This window comes from Euleptes europaea, chromosome 2 (genome assembly GCF_029931775.1).
Source record: "Euleptes europaea isolate rEulEur1 chromosome 2, rEulEur1.hap1, whole genome shotgun sequence".
Lineage (NCBI taxonomy): Eukaryota > Metazoa > Chordata > Lepidosauria > Squamata > Sphaerodactylidae > Euleptes > Euleptes europaea.
The window spans coordinates 23,008,434-23,033,406 of record NC_079313.1 but is presented as its reverse complement, the minus strand read 5'-3'; the positions used below and the strand labels follow the sequence as shown (position 1 = coordinate 23,033,406).

Here is a 24,973-nt window from a genome sequence, read left to right as displayed (position 1 = left end):
AGATAAGAATATTTTTAAGAAAAAGCTCTGACAGATCAGAACAGATGTCCATTGAGGTCAAATTCCTCCTCCCATATGAGACAATGACCAGATGCCCCTGAGACATCCACAGCCAGGAAATGAAGAGAATAGCTCTACCTGCTGTTGCCCCTCAGGAACTGGTATTCAGAGATATACTGCTTCTGGACATGTAGGTTCCATTTACCGCTCATAAGCTCTCTACTACTTCACCTAGTCTCCTTTTAAACCTGTCTAAGGGAGCTGCCCCTGACTTGGCTAGCCCAGGCTAGCCCCATATCGTCAGATCTTAGAAGCTAAGAAGAGTGGGCCCAGGTCAGTATTTGGATCGGAGACCACCAAGGAATACCAGGGTCGCTACACAAAGGCAAGCAATGGCCAACCACAGTCACCATAAGTCGGATGTGACGTGACAGCTAAAAAAAGCTAGTTGCTGAGACTTTCCATCTTGTGGCAGTGAATGCTGTAAATTAATGATTGCATGAAAGTCTCTCCGTGCTATCAAAGCATTGGGCAGTGATGTTGCTAAGGCAGTACATTCAGGGCAGCCAAAAGAAAATATTTATCCAGTACTTAATTAACTTGTAGAACTCACTGCCACAGGATGTGGTGATGGCCACTCGTGTCGGGGGACTTTAAAAAGGAATTAGACAAATTCATGTTAGAGATGTCTGCCAATGGTCACTGGCCATGATAGCTAATATACCTTTGAGTACCGGTTATGGGGGTGGGGGCAGAAATAGGAGGAGTTTGGGGCCCCTGTGCTGCTGCTTGTGAGCCCTTTGGGGTCTAAGGCTGGCCATTGTAGGAAATAAGCTGCTGGAATAAATGGACCATTGGTCTGATCTAGCAGGACTCTTGTAATGTTGTCGTGCTGCCATTTTCAGAGGGCACTGACATAAATGTTTCCACTGAGGCTGGAAGAGCTAACCACAAGAGCACGCCGCTACAGGCAGGATGCACCACAAAGTACTTTGCTCGAAACGAGCATCTCGCCTTCTTTGAACCAGAGATTTTTTAGAAAAGAGTTCAGAGAAGCAATAGCTCCATCTGCTGGCAGTAGCAACCCTGGCTCCTGTGCTTTTAATATCAAGTGAACGCACAGAGATTAAGCAGGTAAAGCTCTTCCCCTTGCTTTGTCTCCAATGCCGGCAAAAGCTTTGCATCTTTCATTTCTGCATATCATGCTGCCATTAAAACATAGAAGTGGAGTTAGTTGAAACAGCGGCATCCTAAATGAAAGAAATAACAGCATTATCCACGTTCATCCAGCTACCCAGGCCAGCCTAATGCATTTTGAGAAGCAACAGAACATTCGCCAACAGGTTTGTTTTTTTTAAATTCCTCCTTAGCCACTCCCTTTAAGGCTGCAATTCTATGCCCATTTATACTTAACTCTAAGTGGGCCTGCATGAACTCAGGCCAGACATTTCCAAAAGCAAAAATGCTACTGGGTGTTGGACAAATGGTATTGAAGGGGACTGAATGGCTGGTGAGGGCAGCTTAATAGCGATTCCACAAGGACTAGAAGACCGAGAGAAAAAATAAAGGCGTCCAAAACAAGGATCCTTTGTCCAGAGTGAGAGTTCATCTCTGTGGTGCTATCTCAATAGGGAAGAAATTGCTAGGAAGCAGATTCAGTCCTTTAGCATAATAGAACACTGCGTGCATTTCTGAATACAACATAATGTTTTATTCCCTTCACATTGTAAAAGGCAGACTCTGCCGTTTTGTGTCTAGCAAGAAAAGGCCTTGAGTAAAATGGACGTGCATAAGCACTTTGGGGGCTGTATGGGGCTTTCTACTACCCAGACTGGCGCGTGTCCCTCTTTAGATGGCCCTCCTTTCCCCTTCCCTGAGTGGCTTTTAATCACATATCTGCTGCATGCTCGTAATTATAGCCCTTAAAAGTATCCGTACTCCACCACCATGTTTCACTTTCAAATATACCAGTAAGGCTGTGTATGTTTCATGGTTCTCTGGGAGAACATGCAAAAAAACACAGCTTATGGTATTAGGCATTTTAAACCAGCTTCCTAGGAATATTCACTTTCATTGAAAAAAAAGTTTCTGCCCTTATGGTTAAAAAGATATGTTTATATATATGAACATATACAAGAACGTATACTTTGTGCAACACTCACATGAAACTGCTTTATACTGAGTCAGACTCTTGATATGTCAAGATTTGTATTGTTTACTCTGATTGGCAGCAGCTCTCTTGGGTTTCGAGTCGAGGTCTTTCACGTCCCCTATTTACTTGATCCTTTAACTGGAGATACCAGGGATCGAACTTGGAACCTTCTGCACCTAAGGCAGATGCTCTGCCATTGTGGCCCCACCTAGGGTTGCCAACTTCAGCTTGGTAAATTCCTGGAGATTTGGGAGCAGGTACTTCTCATATACTCCTCTGTTTTACAGTGAACACATTCTGCATACTTTATTCCTTATTCTCTTACTATTGACCATCTAGACCAAGGCCATCCCCTTTTCTGTTCTGAATTTGGACAGGATTCCTTGAGCTTCATCATCTGTAGAAATTTGGCAGGTGAAGTTTTCCTAAGCTGAGAAATCTGCCTCAGACACACAATAGCTCTTAAACAGAGCAGAACAGAAGGGTGCCAGTCCTTTCCATAATCCTTTGTAGATGAAAGTGAAACCCTACATGGCTCAAAATGTGCATGAATTTTATTAAATAAAAAAGAATTTCTTCCTCGATCTAGCCTGCATTTAGTAATAGCCCCAACTAACACATAGCAGAGTAAAAGATTGCTGCTGAAAATTGTCTAAGTGGCTTGTTCACGGTGATCAGGAAATCTGTGGCAGAGGAAGGTTGGGCCTTGCGGCCTTTATTGGGCTATCATCTTACAGATAAACACCCACATGGACATAGGTTACTGCCCTGCAGAAATTCCCTGTTGCACAGGGGATGAGGCAAGTACGACCTTCTCCCACCTGTTCGGTTCCCAGAGTTGTTGTCCACCTTCTTCTCGCTTCCCCTGCTGAACCAAGGAACTTTACCTGATGGCTGGTGCATATGAGAGGAGACGTCATCTAGAAGTCCTCCTGGAGAAGAAAAGGAACCTTGGCTAATCCCTGGCAGATAATTCTCCATACTGGCAACAGTTGTATTTACAGGGCAGTCAGATCCAGGATGGAAATGCAGTCTCTGGTCCAAACCTGGCTGGTGCTGAGTTGATTGCACGGGTGGCAGGTGATTAAACGGATGTTGTCCGAGGTCCTCCAAACAACCTTGATTCTGTACATGCTCAGAATGGGGAGCCATACCTGGAATTTGGTGGGGGAAGTCATTATTATTCCAAATTCACAGATCATGAACTGAGAATGAGACCTAATGACCTGTGGCCAAGGTCAACAGGTAAATCCATGAATGACTAAGGGTGTGATCCCATGCCCAAGCTCATAACTCTGACACACACACACACCAGGATCACACCTGTGCAACTTCAAGCTACTTTACTCAGCAGGGAATCCCATTTAATTCAGGGGGACATTTAACTGGTGGGTATATGCGGATAGTGGTCATACATGATGTAGCCAAATGGTTGCCATCTCCCGGACTGTATTATATAGTAACCAGAGACACATGTCACCGCCATCCTAGAAGGGGGTCAAGCCCAGACGTTATGGACAGAGGCTCCCGTACTATCCAGCCAAACAGACAAGGAGGAACCATGGGCAGGAAAGTCCCTCATGGAGAACTAGAGGGAATCCATTTTCTCTGTGCCCAGATCGAGTCTCCAGCTGCAGCCATTTCGCAGAGAGCGACTGGACACGCAAGCAGCCCCCCACCCTCCATATGCATGATTGATGGCTCATCTGAAACCTCTGAGATTACAGCGGCCAAAGATCGCACCTCCAGTGTCAAAGGAATGAGTCACCCGGACGTAGCACTGTGAATCTTTGTCTTGGACCGGATAATCTTATCTACCAACGTCTCCCGACTCTCCCGGAATGTGCTTAGTCAATGGTTTAGGTGTAGCCTGTCTGAATTGCCCTTTGCCCCACCTCTCAGCCGACCATCAAGGTCTTTGTTTACTCAGGGAACCACGAGGGGTAATCTCATCAACCCTCACCCCAGAAAAAGTATAACTGGGGATGCCAGCACACACAGAGTTCCTTCTCACACCCCCTATCTCTCGCCTACTGTTACTCTGACAGTTTGGGTAGCGCTGCCTGACCACATACTCCTCCCGCCTTGCTGGTCAAGTCACAGGAACCCCCTGCCCCCTTTTCCCCCTATCTCTGCCGCATGGAACCCAGGACGCCGTCCTCAGGATCAGGTGACTATCGCCCCAACTTCAAAGGGATCCTGCCAAATTGGCAAACATTCTGCTCCTACTACCTTTATTCTCTAGGCTCTGTTTGTATGTTGTGAAAGTCTGTTTTGCTTGGGTGCGCATATATAATTAAGTAAAAACCTTTTAAACAAAATCCATCGCCTCTGTCTTATTTTGGGGGTCACGGAACAGGCTCTGGTATACATAGGTTATATCCTGCTTAAGTTACGCCTTTTGCCAGTTAGTAATTTGCTAATCCCCATTTAACCGTTTCATAACTGAGCTATTTGGCTAACAGTGATATACTCCATGGCCTACAGGAAGGTATACATATTGTAATAAGGATGGAAGGGGTTCTATTTGGGGGGGGGGGGAGAGAATCAGCAAGAGATGGATCCTGAAGAACAGCAAATTAGACAGGACGCACAAGATTACAAGATATTCAATCAACTCACATGTGTACTCCTACACTCAAGGACTTTAGCTAAAGTATCCAAATTCTGGACCTGAGTCTGATGCTGTGTGAAAATAAGGTTGCCAGATGGTCTGGAGGAAAAATGCCCTGACCCATGATCAGAGGTTTAATGTGTGGAAATGGACATCTGAAGCTTTTCATGGCAAGGAGGTAAAAACATTACCTGGTCAACAGCATCCTGTTAAACCTCTGTTAAAGGGACAGAGCCTTTTCTCCTCCAGGCCTGTTGGCAACCCTCTGGGAAAACCAAGATTCCAGTCATTCCCAAGCTCTGAGGCTCATCGGGCGGTCTTGGGCAAGTCATTTCTCTGCTACAGTTCTAAGTTACTTAGAAAAAGTGTGAGAGAAAAATCAAATAAGGAAGAATGTGAAACCTGCCCCTTTATTTCCATTGTGTTTTCTTTTTCTGCCCCATGGATTCACCTATCGGTTGAAATGTGGCTGAGTGTCTTGGATGGTCTCTTGCTTTAGGAACCATGAATATAAATGGGATGTTCATCTACTATGCACCCAAATGTAGACGTTGAATACACATCTGCATCTAGATCCAGTTACAAGTGCTGCCTTTTGGTTTCAGTAGGTTGTGCATTCATACATGTATCCCATCCCTGGCCAGTTTGTACAAGAGATTACATCTAGTAATTGATAAAATTCCCACCCCCTTGGAAAGTAAATCAGATAGAATCAGACAGAAGAGATGCTTGAGAAAACTACATACAGCAGAAGAAATACAGTTTCCATAAAGGAAATCAGCCTTGCTGAACTATCCACAGCACAAACCACCTCACTTCTTAACTTGATGCTTGAGCCTTTCTAGAATGTAAGGAAAATTTGTTGGCAAGAACTGGCCCAGCTGCAAAAAAGAGGGACTTGGATAATGGGCATGGGTACAGGATCACGTCCAGAATCCCCAAAAGTGGACCAGGCGGGTAACATTCCCTGCCTTTGAACACTGGAGCATTTCATTAACACTGCTCACATAAATAACATGCTGCAATCACAGCTGCAAAAAGCTCTCATTTTATACAGCAATATCAACATCTATTAAATGGGGAGGGGCTGTGGCTCAGTGGCAGAACATCTGCTTGGCATGCAGAAGGTCCCAGGTTCAACCCCAGCATCTCCAGTTAAAGAGACTAGGCAAGTAGGTGATGTGAAAGACCCATTCCTGAGACCCTGGAGAACTGCTGCCAGTCTGAGTAGACAATACTGACTTTGATGGACCAAGGATCTGATTCAGTATAAGGCAGCTTCATGTGTTTAAATGAGAACACGAGAACAGGATTTGAAGAAAGACACACTTAGGATCAAACAACAAAACATGGGTTTTGGCAACTCGGATCCACGTCCCCAAGACATAACTCGCTTTCCCTGCAGCCACACAGCAGCTGTGGGGAATGTCTTTTTAAAAATCTGTGGGAGCCTGTTACAACTTGGAACTGGGGCAGTGGGGGAGGAGCAGCTTCTGCCCCTCCATCTTTCCCCCCAACCTGAAATGGAGTTATTTGCATGACGTTGGAGCTGCACATGGAGTATTCTGAGCACTGAGCTCCAAAGTCATGCAAATAACTCCCCGCCAGAGCCAAATGGTGTGTGTGTGTGCGCGCGGGGGAGAGACATATCCTATAGTTTGGCCCTTAGGCTCAAACTTTGTTTCCTACTGAGGGCTACCCCTGGAAACTCACAAACAAGACATAAGTAAAACCCCTATTATTTCAGCATCTGCATCTGAACACAAAGGATCCATTTTGGTATAAGAGCTAATAGTTTTTTGGTAGCTTTACACAATAACAATAGATGTGAGATTCTTACTGACATCTATTCCAAGGCCTGGATCCTGGAGAAAATCTCCACTGGCACATAGATTTCTGTCAGTGGAGAACAGCTTCTCTGCTTCTCCTCTTCTACTGCAGCCCAAAACTCCCCCAAAATACTGCTCTTGGGGGACGGGGGAGGAGAGTTAAAGGTCTGCCATAGGAGAAGGGAATCAGCAAAAATCTTGTGCTTGTAGAAATGATCGGTGGAATCCAATCCCAAACATTTAGCTTGTTGTTGTTGTTTTAAAACATAAACTGACAGGGAGTATACAAATCATAACAGCGGGTGCGATATCAGGATCTTATACTGTTGACATTTACACAAATACCTAGATTGGATAGGGCCATTAAAAAAATCCAGCTATTGGTCTGACTAAGGCTGCAATAAGAGCCCCGTGGCGCAGGGGGGTAAGCTGCAGTACTGCAGTCCAAGCTCTGCTCACAACCTGAGTTTGATCCCGACAGAAGTTGGTTTCAGGTAGCCGGCTCGAGGTTAACTCAGCCTTCCATCCTTCCGAGATCGGTAAAATGAGTACCCAGCTTGCTAGGGATAAAGGGAAGATGACTGGGGAAGGCACTGGCAAACCACCCCGTAAACAAAGTCTGCCTAGAAAATGTCGGGATGGGACGTCACCCCATGGGTCAGGAATGACCTGGTGCTTGCACAGGGGACCTTTACCTATAAGGCTGCAATCCTTTGCACGCTTACTTGAGAGTGTGCCTCACTGGATTTACTGAGAGTTGTGTAAAGCGCAATCAAGTCACAAACGATTTATGGTGACCCTGTAGTCAAGGCAAGAGACTAAGAGCGAGGTGGCTTGCCATTGCCTGCCTCTGCAGAGCAACCCTGGACTTCCTTAGTGGTCTCCCACCTAAGTACTAACCAGAGATGACCCTGCTTAGCTTTCAAGATCTCATGAGGTTGGGCTAGCCTGGGCCACCCAGGTCACTGCGGGTTACTTCAGAGTAAATGTACACAGAATTGGGCTGCAAGTATGACCACCTAATGTTCCACAGCATCTCAGTAAGGCTAAATTCTGGATTTGGTGCATAGCACCCTATGAAAGGAATTCCTTGTGCTTTAGGGGGAAAGAATAAGGCTTTGAGAAGGAGGCAAAGACTAAACCCTTTTTAACACAATTTCATCCATTTGAAGACCAAGTCTGCTCAAAAGTAAGGCCTCCAGTGTATAGGATTGTAGCTGAAGTCTTTGAATGAAAATCCTCTTTTAACATCATCTGAGGCACCTGAGAACACCGCTTTCTGCTAACAAACTACCATTTTGGTACCTTTGTTTCCTTACCTGGTATTGATCCGCTGTTTCTTACAAGCTCCGGCTGGGTGGAATTAGCACCAGGAAGACTTTCTTCCTTCTTAAATCAAGCAATATATGAGGAAGGGGGGAAAACACAAGTTATCCAAATCCTGGAAGCCAAGCAGAGTAGCCTGTAGGGCAATCTGATGAAAGCCATACCTGGTGCGAACCACAGATAAGGCTATGGAGTAAACTGTTAACCCATGGAGAACACAAATCTTATTACACTTTATTTGAGGGAGGGGCTATCTGCTTGTCAGAAAAGCACAGAGTGCTGAATGAATGACCCCCTTAAAATGAGTACCACTTTATCGCCTACCCTCTGCCGTACAGGGCAATTGTTGAGAAAGCCAGTGCAGTCTGGTGGTCAGAGGGTAGAAAATGTAGTCCCTAAGTACATGTCAGTATTCTCCCCAGGGGATGCTCCTGGGTCAAGAGGAGAGGTATTTTCTTAAGCGCCACACTTCCCAGGCATATGTGGGCCCAATTCAGATTAGGACTTCAGCTTGTACAAACTGGGGGTTTACAATCTCCCGTCCCCCGTACTGTCTTTCCATCCTGAAACAGCCCCGGAGGATGCTGTTTGCCCGTTATGGAAACTGAATGGGTGGGTCATCATTACATGTACCGCCCCCAACAGAGCAAACAGTACCCCCTCCCTTGGGCTGTTTCAAGTCAGGAAAAAGGTACAGGGGGGAAGCCTAAGCCCCCTCTCTCCACGTGCTATGGCCTAAATCTGAATTGGGCCCATGCACACCTGACCTAGGATGCATAGAACTTCAGAACATGCTTCGCCACCTGACCTAGGAATGCTCCCAGGGAGAACGTAACATGTCGGTCCATCAGGTTGAAAACTCCACTATGTTATAAAGCTTGTATGCAATAATCAAACAAACCAAGAAGCAGGTAAAGTTCGGTCTGACCAATCCTTAAATTGACATTGTCAACTTCAGAGTTGGACCTGGAGCTCTCCTAAAATTACAGCGCCTGCCAACAGAGATGAATTCCCCTGGAGGAAATGGCAGCTTCTGAAGGCAGACTTCAAGGTATCACACACACACGCACACATACACGATAGGGTTGCCAACCTCCACGGACTAGCTGGAGATCTCCTGCTATTACAACTGACCTCCAGCCGATAGAGATCAGTTCACCTGTAGAAAATTGTCGCTTTGGCAATTGGACTCTATGGCATTGAAGTCCCTCCCCTCCCCAAACCCCACCCTCCTCAGGCTCCGCCCTAAAACCTCCCGCCGGTGGTGAAGAGGGACCTGGCAACCCTACCCCTGAGCACCCTCCCCAAACCCCAGCCTTCCCCAAATCTCCAGGAGTTCCTGAAGGTAGAGCAACAACCCCTCGTAATAATAAGCCAAGATTGCTTACTTTGGTTAATTTAAATGGGATGCATTTCCATCTAGAATCTGCTCCCTTGATACTCTGGAATACCTGGTGTATTTATTCAGAGCAGCCAGATCAGACCACACGTGCCCACTGGAGCCCTTCAGAGACAGGTAGGTGACAAATACTTTGTAACAAAGAAGTAAACACACAAAGCCAGAATTCTCACCTTGCTCTGCTGATGTAGGGCTCGGAGCTGTATGAGCCAATCAGGATCTAAAGGGCCATCTTGTTCGGGCCTGTCCAGCAGCCGTGGGTCTGACAGTTTCAGCCGCTCTGCCAGCTGTGCCACGGGGAGAAGAGAGGAGGGGCTGGATTTAGTTACTGGCGTGCATAGCGACCCTGAGAGCTCTTTATACCCCTGAGCAAGAGATGCAAAACACAAAGAGCCGGGGGAGGGGGAGTGCACTCATGACTATCTCTTGGGAAAGCCATTAATCCCACAGAAATGACATCACCTTCCTGAAGTATCTAGGGAAAGGACTGTTCTTCTGAAAGTATCGAGAAGTACTCTCATCTTTTAATTGCCATGCAAAATGTAGTTATTGGGAACTGAACATAGGAAGTCCTGTTGGATAAGAAGGTCATATGAACATAAAAAGAGCCCTGCTGGATCAGATCAGTGGTCCATCTAGTCCTGCATCCTGTTTCACACAGTAGCCAACCAGCTGCCCCGGACAGCCAGTGAACAAGGCATACTGGCCCAAAACCTGCCCCTGATGCTGCCCTCTAACAGTGGTGTTCGGAGGTTTACTGACTCCAGATGTGAAAGTTCCCTTTAGTCACCATGGATAGTAGTCATTGATGGAATCTGCCACCACCCTGTCTCACAAAAATACAAACACACCTTTTAAGCAATGTTTAGTAATCTAACATGCATTCTATTCAAAATGCAAGAGGACAGACGAGACTAGGAAACATCAGCTTGCAAAGGATACAGTTTCTACCAAATAAAAAAGGAAAGAGAAATACTGACTGTCTGAGACTTGAAGACTTGTTACCTTCATCTCAGCATTCCCACCCTCTTCCTGGGAGAAGGGGCTTGGTATGACGGGGGTGGGGGGGTGGGACAGAGGTTGTTTTCCGTTCCTTTCCACTATGTCCATTGGCAGTGAACCCACAATTTAGTCATTGAATAAGTCATATTTTCTTTTGTCTGTGGTGTTCTGGTCCATTTACAGCAGTACTGACTAACAACTGTCCAGGTTCTCCATGCACGCTCTCCCAAACTGATAGGCTGTTTTAACCCTTCCATTCCCAGTTGTGTTTACAGCTGTGGAGCCAATCCCCTCTCTGGGCAGAATCTCTAGAAACCCAGCCAAAGTTCTGTTACCCGATCCTTTAACATTTTGCTCCATTGCTCTTTATGGACGACATCTGAAGATATTAAAACCTATCAATCATCCCTCTTTGACAGGAGAGTCCAATTTTCTTTGCTCTCCCTCAACAGAAGTGTAGGTTTCTTTTCCCAAGTGCACCAAATGGGATATTAAAGTTCACAATTCTCCGGGTGCTTTCCTTGAAGGCAGATGTCCCTCATCCATAATAGACCTATCCTCCTCCATGAATACACCTGATCCTTTATTAAAGCCTTCTATACTAGTGGCCATAGAGCCCCGTGGCGCACAGTAGTATGCAGCAGTACTTCGGTCAAAAGCTCTGCTCATGGCCTGAGTTCAATCCCAACGGAAGTCAGTTTCAGGTAGCCAGCTCAAGGTTGACTCAGCCTTCCATCCTTCCGAGGTCAGTCAAATGAGTACCCAGCTTGCTGGGGGTGAAGTGTAGATGACTAGGGAAGGCACTGGCAAACCACCCCGTAAACATAGTCTGCCTCGTAAATGTCAGGATGTGACGTCACCCCATGGGTCAGGAATGACCTGGTGTTTGCACAGGAGACCACCTTTACCTATATACTAGTGTCCACCACTATGTCCATTGGCAATGAATCCACAATTTAATTTGTCATTGAATAAGTCATATTTTCTTTTGTCTCTGGTGTCCAGGTCTATTTAGGGCAGTACTGTCTAACAACTATCCAGGTTCTCAGGGGAAAAGAAGCTTTTCCTAACTCCGTTACCCCAGATGCTTTTTCTCAGGAGATACTGGGGATCGAATTGGGGCATGAGCTGTATTTTGCCCCCATCTAAATGGGGGGAGGTAGCATCCAAATATTATTATACAGATTCAAGAAAATTCAGCTGTATCATGGCCTGGCATCAAAAGAGAGCAGTTTTAATCAAGGGCTAATTTCCCATAGTAATTCATACAAGTGCCTCTGCCAAAGAGAGCAGGTGTGTATTGACCAAGCTAAATTGCAAAGTAAATACACGTTTCCTCTTAGACCGTGCTATTTTGACAGGAACTGCATGTTAAACAAATAGCTAAGCGTCTGATAATTCCTCAGCTAAGGATTCATACAAAACGCAAAGAGCATCCAAGTTGGTAGCTTACAGATGCTCCAAGTCTCAGATGCGCTGAACCTTTCGTATCAATGTACCACCCACCTGTGACCATCAGTCTATCTGACTTCTTATCAAGAACCACTTTGTCAGCATGGGCAGGAGAAACTGGCTGATTGATGAGTTTGGGGAATGTATATGCTGCCTCTTAGAGATTGCCTAGAGGAAGCTCACAAATCAAAACAATCATAGAATCATAGAGTTGGAAGGGGCCATACAGGCCATCTAGTCCAACCCCATGCTTAATGCAGGATCAGCCTAGAGCATCCCTGCCAAGTGCTTGTCCAACCTCTGCTTAAAGACTGCCAGAGAGGGGGAGCTCTCCACTTCCCTAGGTAGCTGATTCCACAGTCGAACAACTTTTACTGTAAAAATTATTTTCCTAATATCCAGCCGGTACTTTTCCTCCCACAATTTAAACCCATTATTGCGAGTCCTATCCTCTGCTGCCAACAGGAACAGCTCCCTGCCGTCCTCTAAGTGACAGCCTTTCAAATACTTAAAGAGAGCAACCATGTCCCCCCTCAACCGCCTCTTCTCCAGACTACATTCTCAACTCTCTCAGCCTTTCCTCATAGGGCTTGGTCTCCAGGCCCCAGATTATCCTCGTTGCTCTGCACCCACTCGATTCTGGCCACAGCGAAATTATGACATCTTGTGATTTGGATATTATGCCTCTGTTGATGCACTTCAAGATCGCATTAGCTTTTTTTGTTGCTGCATCACACTGGCTGCTCATATTTAACTTACGGTCCACCTGTACCCCAAGATCCTGTTCACACACACTGCTGCCCAGAAGGGTATCCCCCATCCAGTATGCATGTCCCTCATTTCTGCTACCCAGATGTAGAACTCAGCACTTATCCTTGTTGAATTGCACCTGTTACAGGCTTTGACATAATAGAGCACGTGAACTATGGAATTAGTGTTGTACATATGCAGAAATATTCAATGTAAAACCAAGCTACACATATGAACTACAAACTATACAGCAGAGGCTTAAATTTCCTTTTAAAAGGAAAGAAAGCCTGGATATTCTTGCCCAGAGGCTTATGTTTCTGAATTATTATGTCAAAGATTTCAGTGTTAGTGCAGATTTGCTCGCCACACTTTCTGCCTTTTTCTATGACCTTTCCCAGCCTTCTCAATGGCTAGACAGCAAAGCCTTCGCAGTACTTCCTACATTTTTTAAGCTACAGAGCAGAGTGTTCGCCACACTTCCTGCCTTTCCAATGACTTCAAGTGCAGAAATGCTCTCCACCCATCTGACTAATGATGTAATGATGTAATGTAAACAATGTATTGTATTTTAAGATTTAAACATGAAGACATGATGCTAGAAATTAATGAATAGGTTCAATCTCAACGTATTTTTCTGGAGAGGAGTATGATGATAAAATTGATTGTAACTCAAAACTGACTGTTTAAGAAATAGTATGCTTAGTCTCCTGGAAGTGGAAGTCTTTATATGGTAGTCTGTAGTACAGCAACTGAGCATGTGCGGTAACATTCCTAAAACAGTGCAGAAGCGCTGTTACTCCAATGCATGGAGTTTTTTCAAGACACCCCCTTTAATACAGGCAGGGAAAGGGCTAGAACTTCAGACCTCTAAGAGAGGCTCAGAAGATGGTATTGGTATGTATGGCTTTACAAATATATTATTCTAGAATGTGAATTAGATACTTTGAACTAAATCAGACTTCTTTAACTGTCATATTTTAAGTGTTGGATTTTATAACTGAATAGTATGTAGAACTTGCTTGCTTTACTGTATACATTGTTACTGAATTTTAAGACTTTGTAATACTTGCATATATACACACACACACACACACACACACACACACACACACACACACACACACATATATATATATATATATATATATATATATATATATATATATACACACACACACACACATAATTACATTGGAACACATCAATAAAAAGACTTACTTTTTAAGTGAGTAAAGTAGTTGAGTCCTGCTTAGTAGGTGACTAACTGAATAAGATAACATACCACTTCTCAGGAAGGGATTGATTCTAAGAGCATAGTCACTTGAAAGGCACTGACCCACTTCACATCCTGTTCACATCCGCCCACTTTTCCAGTGTGTTCAGGTCTCATTGAATTCTATACCTTCTGGTGTGTTTGCTGCTCCTCCCAATTTGGTGTCGTTTGCAAATTTAATGAGTAGTCCCTCCACACCCTCCTCCAGATCATTTATAAAAATATTGAAAAGTGCCGGGCCCAGAACCGAACCCTGTGGCACCCCACTGGACACCTCTCTCCATTCAGATGAAATGCCATTGACAACTACTCTTTGTGTGTGGTGCTGCAACCAGACATCTATCCACCTAACTATTCTAGGTCCAGTCCACAGTCCTCTAGTTTACCCATCAGAACATCATGGGGAGCCCTGTCAAAAGCCTTACTGAAATCCCGGTAAACAACATCAACGGCATTCCCTCGATCCAGTAAGCCCGTCACTCGATCAAAGAAGGAAACAAGGTTGGTCTGGCAGGACCTGTCAGGGACAAATCCATGCAGACTTCCCTGGATCACCAAGTTGTCCTTAAGATGCTCGCCTATTGCTCTCTTTAATATCTGCTCCAGTATCTTCCCTGGGATAGAGGTCAGACTGACTGGCCTGTAGTTTCCTGGGTTTCCTCCATTTTTCGAAAATTGGAATAACGTTCGCCCTCCTCCAATCTTGTGGCACATCTCCCATCCTCCAAGAGGTCTGGAAGGTGATGGACAAAGGCTCTGCAAGCTCTCTATAAAGTTTTTTGAGCACTCTCGGGTGCATACCGGCTGACCCAGGGGATTTGTACTCATCTAATGCAGCCAGGTGCTTCTCAACTACTTCTCTGTTCATGCCAACCAGCAGCCTGGATGCTGTGGCTTGTCTGTCGTCATCTCTAGATGAGCCTGTTTTTTCAGGGGGAAACTGAGGCAAAATAGCCTTTCTTCTTTCTTTCTGTCATCTGTCAGAGCGTCTCAATTTTCACCCAACAATGGGCCTATGGCCTCTTTTCCAATGCGTTTACTCCTCACATATCTAAAGAAACTTTTCTTGTTGTAGCGAGCCTCCCTTGGCCAGCCTCAGCTCACTTTGAGCTTTGGCCTCTCTGATGGCTGACCTACAGTGCCTAGCAACCCGCAGATACTCTTCTTTAGAGGTATGTCCTTGCCTACATTTCTTGAACATTTCCTTTTTCTCCCGTAGCTCATCATGGAGTTCTTTGTTCATCCACATTGGCTTCTTGAATCCTCGCCCATGTTTCCTTCTTCAGGAATGCACTGTTAATTAGTTAACTTCCTGTTCATTGGTGGTGCCCTAACATATCATGAATATGTTCTGAATCAAATCCTTTTCACTCAAAGGGAGGGAGGGAGGGAGGAGAGAGAGAGAGAGAACGGGAAGCTTTAATGACTGCAGTTCTCTTGGATGCAACGTGTGCTCATTAGGGCTTGAGCTTGCAAGAGCTCTTGTATTAGGAGAGCCCACCCTTCACTTACTCCTTTCCCTTCCAGCAGTCTTGCCCATGGAATGATTCTCATCATGCCTCTGATTTTACTAAAATGTGCCCTACCAAAATCTAACAGACACTTGTGGCTACGAACTTCCTTGGTCCCCCACAGCAAAAGGAATTCTAGGAGGACATGGTCACTTCCCCCTAAGTTCTCCACCACCTTCACCTCATCTACCATCTCTTGCCTATTTGTCAACATTAAGTCGAGTATGGCTGAGCCCCTCATAGCTACCTCCACCATTTGATGAAGGAAGTTGTTGGCCAGGCAGGTGAGGAACTTGCGTGACTGTGGTCGCTTTGCAAAGTTAGTCTCCCAGCACACATCAGGGAAGTTGAAGTCACCCATAACTACCATGTCTTGTTGTGTGGATACCCTGTCAGGCTGCTCAAGGAGGGCAGCATCCACCTCCTCACCCTGGTCAGGAGGTCTGTAGCAGACTCCAACCACAATACTGTTTGTCCTCCCTTCCCTTATCCTCGCCCAGTATTTCTTGACAAGCAAACCCTCTCCTCACATACAGGGCCACTCCACCACCTCTTCGACCTTTTGGGATATTCTTGAACAACTCGTTTCCATCCACAACTACTTTCTACATACCATACAACTGGAAAGCTGAGGGCCAAACCAGACGTGCCTCAGGAGGGGAGGTCTATGTCTGGAGCTTTTTTACCTGAATTCCCAAGTGTGCAGGGGTCCCACATGCCTGAGAATTCAGTTTTTTAAAATGCTGCAAGTTCCATATAAGGAAATCCCAACACACATCTTGTTTGGCATCTAGGTTTTTAAGGTATTCACTTGCAAGCAGAACTAAAAGGGGGGGGGCTCTACCCAGCACTGAATATATTTTCCTTAAAAACTCTCCAAAAGCAAGATCTTATAGTTGTGCTTACTTGAAAGTAAGCCACAAATGCCTATTTTTCCAGACTATGATGCCTTTGAACTCACTTTTCAACCCTTTCTGGTGCTGCGAGAGGTTTCCCAAGCATTCCTGAATGGATCCTTTACCTCAGCAGGGCACAGGAGCCTTTAATTACTCTTTTTTATTCCTTTTCAGCAAACATAATTGTTCATTAATTTTGAATATTTTAACCATCCTAACTGCACAATTACGATATTAGTGTCATGAAAATGAAAAAACCCCTAATGAGCACACGTTGCATCCAAGAGAACTGCAGTCATTAAAGCTTCCCGTTCTCTCTCTCTCTCTCCTCCCTCCCTCCCTTTGAGTGAAAAGGATTTGATTCAGAACATATTCAAGATATGTTAGAGCACCACCAATGAACAGGAAGTTAACTAATTAACAGTGCATTCCTGAAGACGGGGCGAATGGTTTTAGGAAGCATACATGCCACTTGCGCTGTGCAAACTGGCACGGAAAGCGGCGTAGGGGCACTTAGGCCACCGCCCCTGGACCGGAGCAGCAGCACAGCCCTTGGATGCTGGTGCGGCCCTCCCGCCAGCAATGTCCCGGGAGGAATGGGCTGTCAGCAACAGAGAATCAGAAGCCACTTTTAAACAACAGAAGCAATTGGGATATGAGTGGTGGCTGGAAGAATTTCAGTATTTTAAAGCTGGGCACCTCAAACACTGCCCAGTTTGGCCAAGAACACCTCTGTTAGCTCTGCCAGGGAGTTTGTTTGACAACTAGGTTGATGCTAAACTAACAGAACCCCTAATCTGTCTCTGGATCCAAACACAAAATGTATCTAATCAGGGCCAACTTTGGGGATTATATCCACACATCCTCTGCATCTCTCCGTATAAAGCTGGTGAGGGATTAAATATCCAGCTGGAAGAAGATGAGTCAGGATAGACCTGGCCTAATCCAGCCAAAGTTTGTTAAAACAAACCAGGACTGCCTTTCTCTTCTATGATTAAATCATGGATCAATGATGTTTCGGTCTTTTTAAAATAAAAAAAAACACTATATTTTAAATATTGCATAACATTCTTCAATACAGATTGACAAAAGGTTACAATGTAGCAAGAGAAGTAGAATTTAAACAAGAAAATGTGAAAAGAAGTAGCTAACATGCAGTGCAATGGCTCGGATCCAGCCATGCGCAAGCAGAAACATAAAACAACTCAGTGCAGTTCCATTTGCACTAGATCCTCTGCAACACTTAGCCATTTCATCCCTATGTATCACAGCACCGAAAAATTACTTGCCCAAGATCTTGCACAAGTAGAAGCAGAATGTGGGGATTCAATAAACTTGACTTAGTCCAAGAGGCTACCATAGTTGTTTTCTTGCATTTCTGTTAGTGCAGGACCTCCAGCACAAGCAGATAATGTGTTCTGGATCCAACCCATTATTTATATCATACAATTATTTATTTAATAATATCACACAACTAGCGTTTCACATAACTTCCAGGAAGACTACAAGCTACTTACATTTATAGACAGATTATCAGTCTTTCAAGGGTATGTGCCGAATATCTTATTTGAGCCAACAAATGATGAAAAGGGAATCCAGTCTTCATAAAAGTTAAGCAAACACTGTAATTTCATGATACATAGTACGCATCATACTTGCGGGACTGCCTCTCCAGAGACAATCTTCAGAGGGCATTACGCTCATCAAATAACAACTTGCTGGTGGTCCCCAGCCCGAGAAATATCCAGCTGTCCTCAACCAGGGCCAGAGCGTTTTCGGCTCTGGCCCTGGCCTGGGGAAACTCTCTGTCAATTGAGACCAGGGTCCTGTGAGACCTAGCTCAGTTCCGCAGGGCCTGTAAGACGGAGATGCTCCACCAGGCCTATAGTTGAGGACAGCAACAGTCTCCATCAAAACTGGCCTTCTTGTTCCAGCTTTTGCTACAACTGAGCCTGGTTTCATTTTGCCCACCTGCCTTTCTCTTTCCTGACTGAGGTTTCATAGATGATATTACCGACGCTTGGATCGACCGATATATAAATTACTGATTTCATTAGTTTTAATAGGAAATTATATGTATTACTGTGTTTTAATCTATTCGATATGTTGATTGCATTGATGTAAGCTGCCTCGAGCCTGACTTGTCAGGGAGAGGCGAGATATAAATTTAATAATAAATATTAGATAGATTTTACTATTTTTCATTGACTTCTTGTTATAATGGAGCAGCTCATATTAGAACAATGCTACAGTCAGTGGTACAGTATCTGCTTTTCATGCAGAACGTCCCCAGTTCAACCCCAGTATCTACAGTTAAAATAGGATCCAGGAGCAGGTGATATGAAAGATCCCTACTGCAGAACCACGGCCAGTCAGAATAGACAGACTGACTTGGATAGAGGAAAGGTCTGATTCAGTATAAGACAGTTATAATAAGGAGCTGTTGCACAGTGGTAGAGCACCTACTTGGCATGCAGAAAATACCAGGCTCCATCCCCAGTATCTCTAGTTTAAAAAGGATCAGGCAGCATGCGATGAGGAAGACCTCTACTAGACATCTGGGACAGCCACTGACAGTTAGAACAGACAGATCTTGATAGACTAAGGTTGTTTATGCATGGGTACTTTCACTCACGTTTGCCCCAGGTCTGTCTTGGTTGTTTCTTGGAGTTATGCATGAGTTTTCCGTCCATTAGAGATTACCTTGCTGCCAGTCCTCACAAATCTCGGGACGTCTCGTTCCTTTGTTAACCCAATTCTTCCCTCTCTGCTGAGCTCAGCCCAGGTGAAATTCCCATGCATAAGGCAAATCGCGGATCATGCAAGCTTGGTTTCTCTCACAGCCAGTTACAAAGCAGCGTGTAAAGAGGCAGGGATTCAAATGCTTCCTGCTTCCTCGGAGCTCTTTCTGAGCAGAAGAAAGGCTTTTTAAACCCAGGGCTTGAATCCCCCCATTTTCAGATTGCTCCATTTTTTGTTTTTTATTCTTAAAATGCATTTGTATGCAGCAATTGGGTTTTGGAGGGGGAATTTTCTCTCACAGTAAGTTCAACAAATTAAGCCACTTACAGAGCAGCATTTAAAGGGGCAGGGACTTGATTTGAGCTTGGAGACTGCTGGTGCATAGATTCCCAAGAGGAAAGTGTAGGTCCAGCCAGCAACGAACCTCAGGTAAAACTCCAATGCATAAATGACCCAAGAGTCTGACTCAGACTAGGGTAGCTTCATATGTTCATATTGTAATAGTGTGTTATTCCTTATGGGAGCTACAGCACCCACAGTCTTTGGATGGAGATTATGGAAATCCATGCACAGTTTATACAAATGTGCATTATGATTCTCATCGGGTTCCCTTTGAAACAGGGAGGGGGCGTGGCTCATTGGTAGAACATCTACATGGCATGCAGAAGGTCCCAGGTTCAATCCCCGGCATCTCCAGTTAAGGGGACTAGGCAAGTAGGTGATGTGAAAGACCTCTGCCTGAGACCCTGGAGAGCTGCTGCCAGTCTGAGTAGACAATACTGACTTTGATGGACTGAGGGTCTGATTCAGTATGAGGCAGCTTCATGTGTTCACATGAAATTAATTCAGAAGGGTGCATGTTCCCATTTAGGAACAGCAGCTTTATGCAAAAAAGGGGGAATAAAGCTGGATCCATTCTTTATTATAAAAATAAAATACTGAAAATCACATCTATGAAATAGGGCTCAGCCTAAAGCAACGGGCCCAGGAATTGCATTTACCTGTCCATATTTTATTCTTTGCAGCCAATTACAGGGCCTTAAGAGCTTGGTTTATTTTTGTAACTTTAATCTTACATGCAGATTAGTTGTTGGCAGAAATTGCTCTTTCTATATGGAACAAAGCTTGTTCCCTGCCTATGATTGCTGAATGGCTCCTCTAAACTGCAATATGCACCACACCTGTGACAACCCTTTTCAAATTCAGCAATTATTAGGAGGATTATTCATGTCATGCACTCCTTGGAAGAAATGCACTTCCTGGTACGTGTCAAGGCAGCTTCTCAAACTGAAAGGTTTCCAGCCGCTCCTGTAGATTTGCTTGTGTATCGATGAAACATAAATTAGGCAAATGTGATCATCACCAAATGATACATTAGAGACGAAATAGCAAATTGGCCTGTGCCAAGTTTAGCTACTTAAAACCTCCACTGCTTCTATAATTCATGTCATTTCCTACATAACTTTCATTTCTTATGAATTTTTATTCAGCTGAATCCCTTGTCAAAGGCAAGCAGAGGTTGTTAACTCTGAATGGACACAAGCTGAGGCACACTTAAGCAGGTAAACAAGCCCATAACTGAGGCTGCTATGCTAGCTGTGCTTAAGGTCACCAACCTCAACGTGGAGCTTGAAGTTCTTCCAAAATTACAACTGGTCTCCAGAATACAGAGATCAGTTCCCCTGGAGGAAATGGCAGCTTTGGAGGGTGGGTGGTATAGTATATCATAGTGTCCAAGAGAAATAGAAGCCCTAGAATGGCAACACATCCCTACTAAATTCCATGCCCTCCCCCAAATTCTGCCCTGTCTAGGGACCCCCACCAAATCTCCAAGAATTTCCTAAGCTGGTTGGTAGCTCTTCATCACAACTTAGGGAAGAAATATTTGGCTTCCATTGTACCTGTCCTGGTAATTTCCATATATTTTATTTTTTTATCACACCTTTCCTCCAATGAGGTCTTGATAGCATACATGGTTCTCCTGTCCCTAATTTTAACCACCACCCCCGAGGTAGATTAGATGACTGGAGGAGCAATCCTAAACAGGTATAGTCAGAAGTAACTCCCATTTCTAACTCCAAGGAAAGTGTTTTTAAGATTTTAGCCATCCTAAGCAGAGTTAAACCATTCTAAATCCATTGATTTTAGTGGACTTAGAAGGATATACGGTAACTCAGCTTAGGGTTGCACTGCTTTTTAGCAGCATAGGCTAATTTGCCAGCTGCAACAATTCCTGGAGAACAGCCACAGTTATGTTATCAAGACAACCAATGTTATGTTGATTTGACAGTATAGAAACAGTAGAAAATAAATAAATAGTGTGGATGGGGTAACAATGCACTAGAAAGAAATTGGAGGGTTTAATGTGGGACTAGCACAGAAGAACTCCTGGGAGACTATGCCATTGATTTCCTTCACACGTTACAGTTATCTGACTGATCAGCACATTTATGCCTTCAACAAAAAGTCATGTAATGGTAAGCCCTAGTTTTAATATTTGGAAATTACTTTCTTGTAGGAATGCTAGCTTACCCAAACTGAGAGCTGGATTGTTGGAGAGACTAGTGGGGATAGTTAACTCTGAACTGAAATATCGTATTATAGTTCTGCAATGAATGTTTAAGTCGCCTGCTTAACAGATTTTCCCCTTGTCATATTATACTCTACCCCAAAATGAATCCCAGGATTCTGTTTTTTACATTTGTGTCCTGTTGGATTGCAAGTAAGGAAAAGAACATAAATAAGAACATAAGAAAAGCCGTGCTGGATCAGACCAAGGCCCATCAAGTCCATCAGTCTGTTCACACAGTGGCCAACCAGGTGCCTCTAGGAAGCCCACAAACAAGATGACTGCAGCAGCATTATCCTGCCTGTGTTCCAAAGCATCTAATGTAATAGGCATACTCCTCTGATACTGGAGAGATCCATTCAAGTGTAAACCTTGGGAATCCAGAGCAGGCTTTCTCAGGTTCATAGCCTCTGGGGAGAGGCTGTGGCTCAGTGGTAGAGCATCTCCATGGCATGCAGAAGGTCCCAGGTTTAATCCACGGCATCTCCAGTTAAAGAAAAAGGCCTTCCAAGACTCCCATTAGCATTATGAACAGTGTGGTCCTCAGAAGAATTATATCTTGTTCAACCCGTTGACTTCAATGGATTTAGAAGGGAAATATTTGGCTTAGAATGGAACTGTTAGGGAGCATGCCTAAACAGGTCTAATCAGGCCCATTGTGTTCAATGGAGTTGACTCCCATGAAAATGTTCTTAAGATTGCAGCCTAGGATTCCCAGTTTGCATGATCGAGGCTGGGGTCAAATGCAATCAGATACCAGTCTCTTTTGCTGTTCCCGCTATTGGCAGCGATGTGTCGGTAACAGCCATGATTTGTTTTCCTAAAAACCTGTCAGACTCACAAAGCCACGTGTGCGTATACAATCATGCTTCCCCATAATAAACAAAAAAATCAAATTGTCATGAACAACTCTCCTACATATTTTTTTTCACAGTTGCATTATTAAAGGGCATTGGGATTTTTCAGCACCTCCAAACAACAAGGTGCAAATTAAACAGAAAATGACAGCTCGGTCTTAAATGTGACCTTTTCTACATTGGTTATTTGTCCCAAGTTTGATGCTGTTGGGAAGCAGGGTTTTTTCCCCCCTGCTTCATTTGATAGTCAAATCCCACTTGATTCAGGGCTGCAGCGCAGTGGTACAGCATCTGTTTGGCATGCAGAAGTTCCCAGGTTCAATCCCCAGCAGCTCCATTTAAAAGGATCATGTAGCAGGTGATCTAAAAAGACCATCACTAGAGACCCTGGAGAGCCTCTGCTAATCTGAGTAGACAGTACTGACCATGATGGACCAATGGGGTGATTCAATGTACAGCAGCTTCATGTGTTGTCCATAGCAGTTACGTACCCCTTAGGGTTTCCTGGCTTTTCTCCAATCATTCCCAAACTTGCTTTGCTGAGAAATTTTGGGGGAGATTGTAGCAAAGTCATGATGGCTGCCATGTGGTTAGAGAAGTTTGGGTTCCCCTGGCCCTGCCCACACAGCAGCCAGAAGAACCCATTCCCTTCTGATCTGTGTATCAGGTTTTTAAATTCCCAGTTTTCGTTTTTAAAATTCTCCAGCCAGTTTCGTTGCAGAGGTATGCCTTTCCCTTTATATCTCCATAACAAAAGGGGCTAGAGATTTTCAAATGAAAGCTGAGTATTCAGATAACCAAATACACAGATATAATACTATCAATCAACCAACCTTTATTGGCATATACCCCAGTGCACAAAATTCTCTGTATAATAATATTCAATTGCTGATTTTGTTTAAATCTGGAAAAACCCTGATGGCCTGGGGAGGGGAGGGGGGGGAGAACCACTGCCTGGGGACTGGGACAGGGAAATATGTCAGGTGGCATCCCTGTTGCAGCTACACTATATTGGCAGCCATAGCAGCAACAGGAAAACCAAACAAGCCTTTCCCAGTTTGGACTTCCTAAATTTGCATCCTTAAGAAATCAAGCGAGTGTTTTTGTTAGTTTCATTCATCTGTAATCAAAAACGTACCTTGATAACTTGCTCTAGGAGAACCGGGTTGGTGTTCCCGTTCTGGGCAAGGAGCGCCATCCCAGCCCCTTCGCAATAATGCAAGGCCTGAGCAGTGAGGCCGTAGTCCACAAGGCGAGTGGCATAAATAAGTTTGTACACCTGTGAAAGAGAAGGGGGGGATGTACAGACTGTGGAGAGCAAGTGAGGAAGGAGTTCCATGTTGGAATTTCTCCAGCTCTGGTCTTCACTGTGTCTCGCCCTTCCTCCCTAGACTACATTTGGACTCTAAAAACAATATCCCATTCTTCTACAAGAGATTATATGTCACCTATTTAAAAGCTTTCCCCCACAAAAAATAGTCTTAGATTGGGCAAATCATTGCTTCTAGTGAGGCAGTGAACTCACGGGTCCCCCACCATGGCTAAGGCCCAAACTTGTTGCAAGTGACACAATCGGTTCTCTTAAGGACTACCAACATTTTATTCTAGCATAAACTTTCCCAGACAAGAACAACTTTGCTAGATGAGGTATAATCTTGGAGTGGGTTTGCATGGGGTTAACCTAGGGCAGCCTAAAATACCAGCCTGGATCAAGGAACAGAGTTGTCAGAAGCATCATACAGATGTATAAGGATCAAAGAGCTGGAATCACCATCCTTCATCTCTAGCAGAAGCAACTAAGACAAAACTGGAGGGGTCCTGTTTCTGAAAGTATTTCTGGAGATGTTCCACACCCCTACATTGGATTCTGGAAGCTGAAGCCGTGGCTCCATGCGCACATCGCTGCATGGTCACTGTACAACGTCAATAATTCACTTTCTGGATTGTCTAGTCCACACAGGAAAATCGAGTTATGCATGATCACTATAGTGCAGTGTTCAGCATTGTGTGGATCCAGCCCATCTTAAACCTGCTGGCTGCAGTTGGAAGGCAGCCTCTGTTACCTGAAAAGAGGGAATGAAAGCTTTGGGGTTCCCCAGCAGCTGGCAGTATTCAAAGATCTCGGTCCTGTGGATATCCTCCAACCTTACGAACTGGGCAAGGGCCTGGCTGAAAGAGGAAAGCAGAGAAAGGGTCAGGTTAGGGAAAGAATACAGAATCTCGCCCTCTGTCAAAGGAAGTCTTGGAGGGCTTTAAGAGGGGAGTGAACACATTCATGGAGGAAAGGGGTATTCATGGCTATTAGTTAGAATGGATACTAGTCATGCTGCATACCTATTATCTCTAGTATCAGAGGAGCATGCCTATTATAATGGGTGCGGTGGAACACAGGCAGGATGGTGCTGCTGCAGTCGTCTTGTTTGTGGGCTTCCTAGGGGCACTTGGTTGGCCACTGTGTGAACAGACTGCTGGACTTGATGGGCCTTGGTCTAATCCAGCAGGGCCTTTCTTATGTTCTTATGAAGTCCAGGGGGATTCCAAGCTCATTCCACACCTGAAGCTGCTACTGCAGCAGCATGGAAATTAAAATGAGGGCCGCCA

The 24,973-nt window shown here is 44.6% G+C and overlaps 1 protein-coding gene across 1 annotated transcript in view; it reads right to left on the bottom strand.

The window, feature by feature from the left end:
* The window catches only part of SEC16B (SEC16 homolog B, endoplasmic reticulum export factor), an 87,163-nt gene that overhangs the window by 9,745 nt on the left and 52,445 nt on the right, over positions 1–24,973 (bottom strand). Inside the window, exons 15-19 of the mRNA XM_056844704.1 lie at positions 24,436–24,541; positions 23,511–23,651; positions 9,494–9,607; positions 7,915–7,984; positions 3,040–3,306 (exon numbers count right to left, since the gene is read on the bottom strand). Of these exons, the coding sequence (XP_056700682.1) occupies positions 3,040–3,306; positions 7,915–7,984; positions 9,494–9,607; positions 23,511–23,651; positions 24,436–24,541 (698 nt within the window). The remainder of the gene's footprint in view (positions 1–3,039; positions 3,307–7,914; positions 7,985–9,493; positions 9,608–23,510; positions 23,652–24,435; positions 24,542–24,973) is intronic.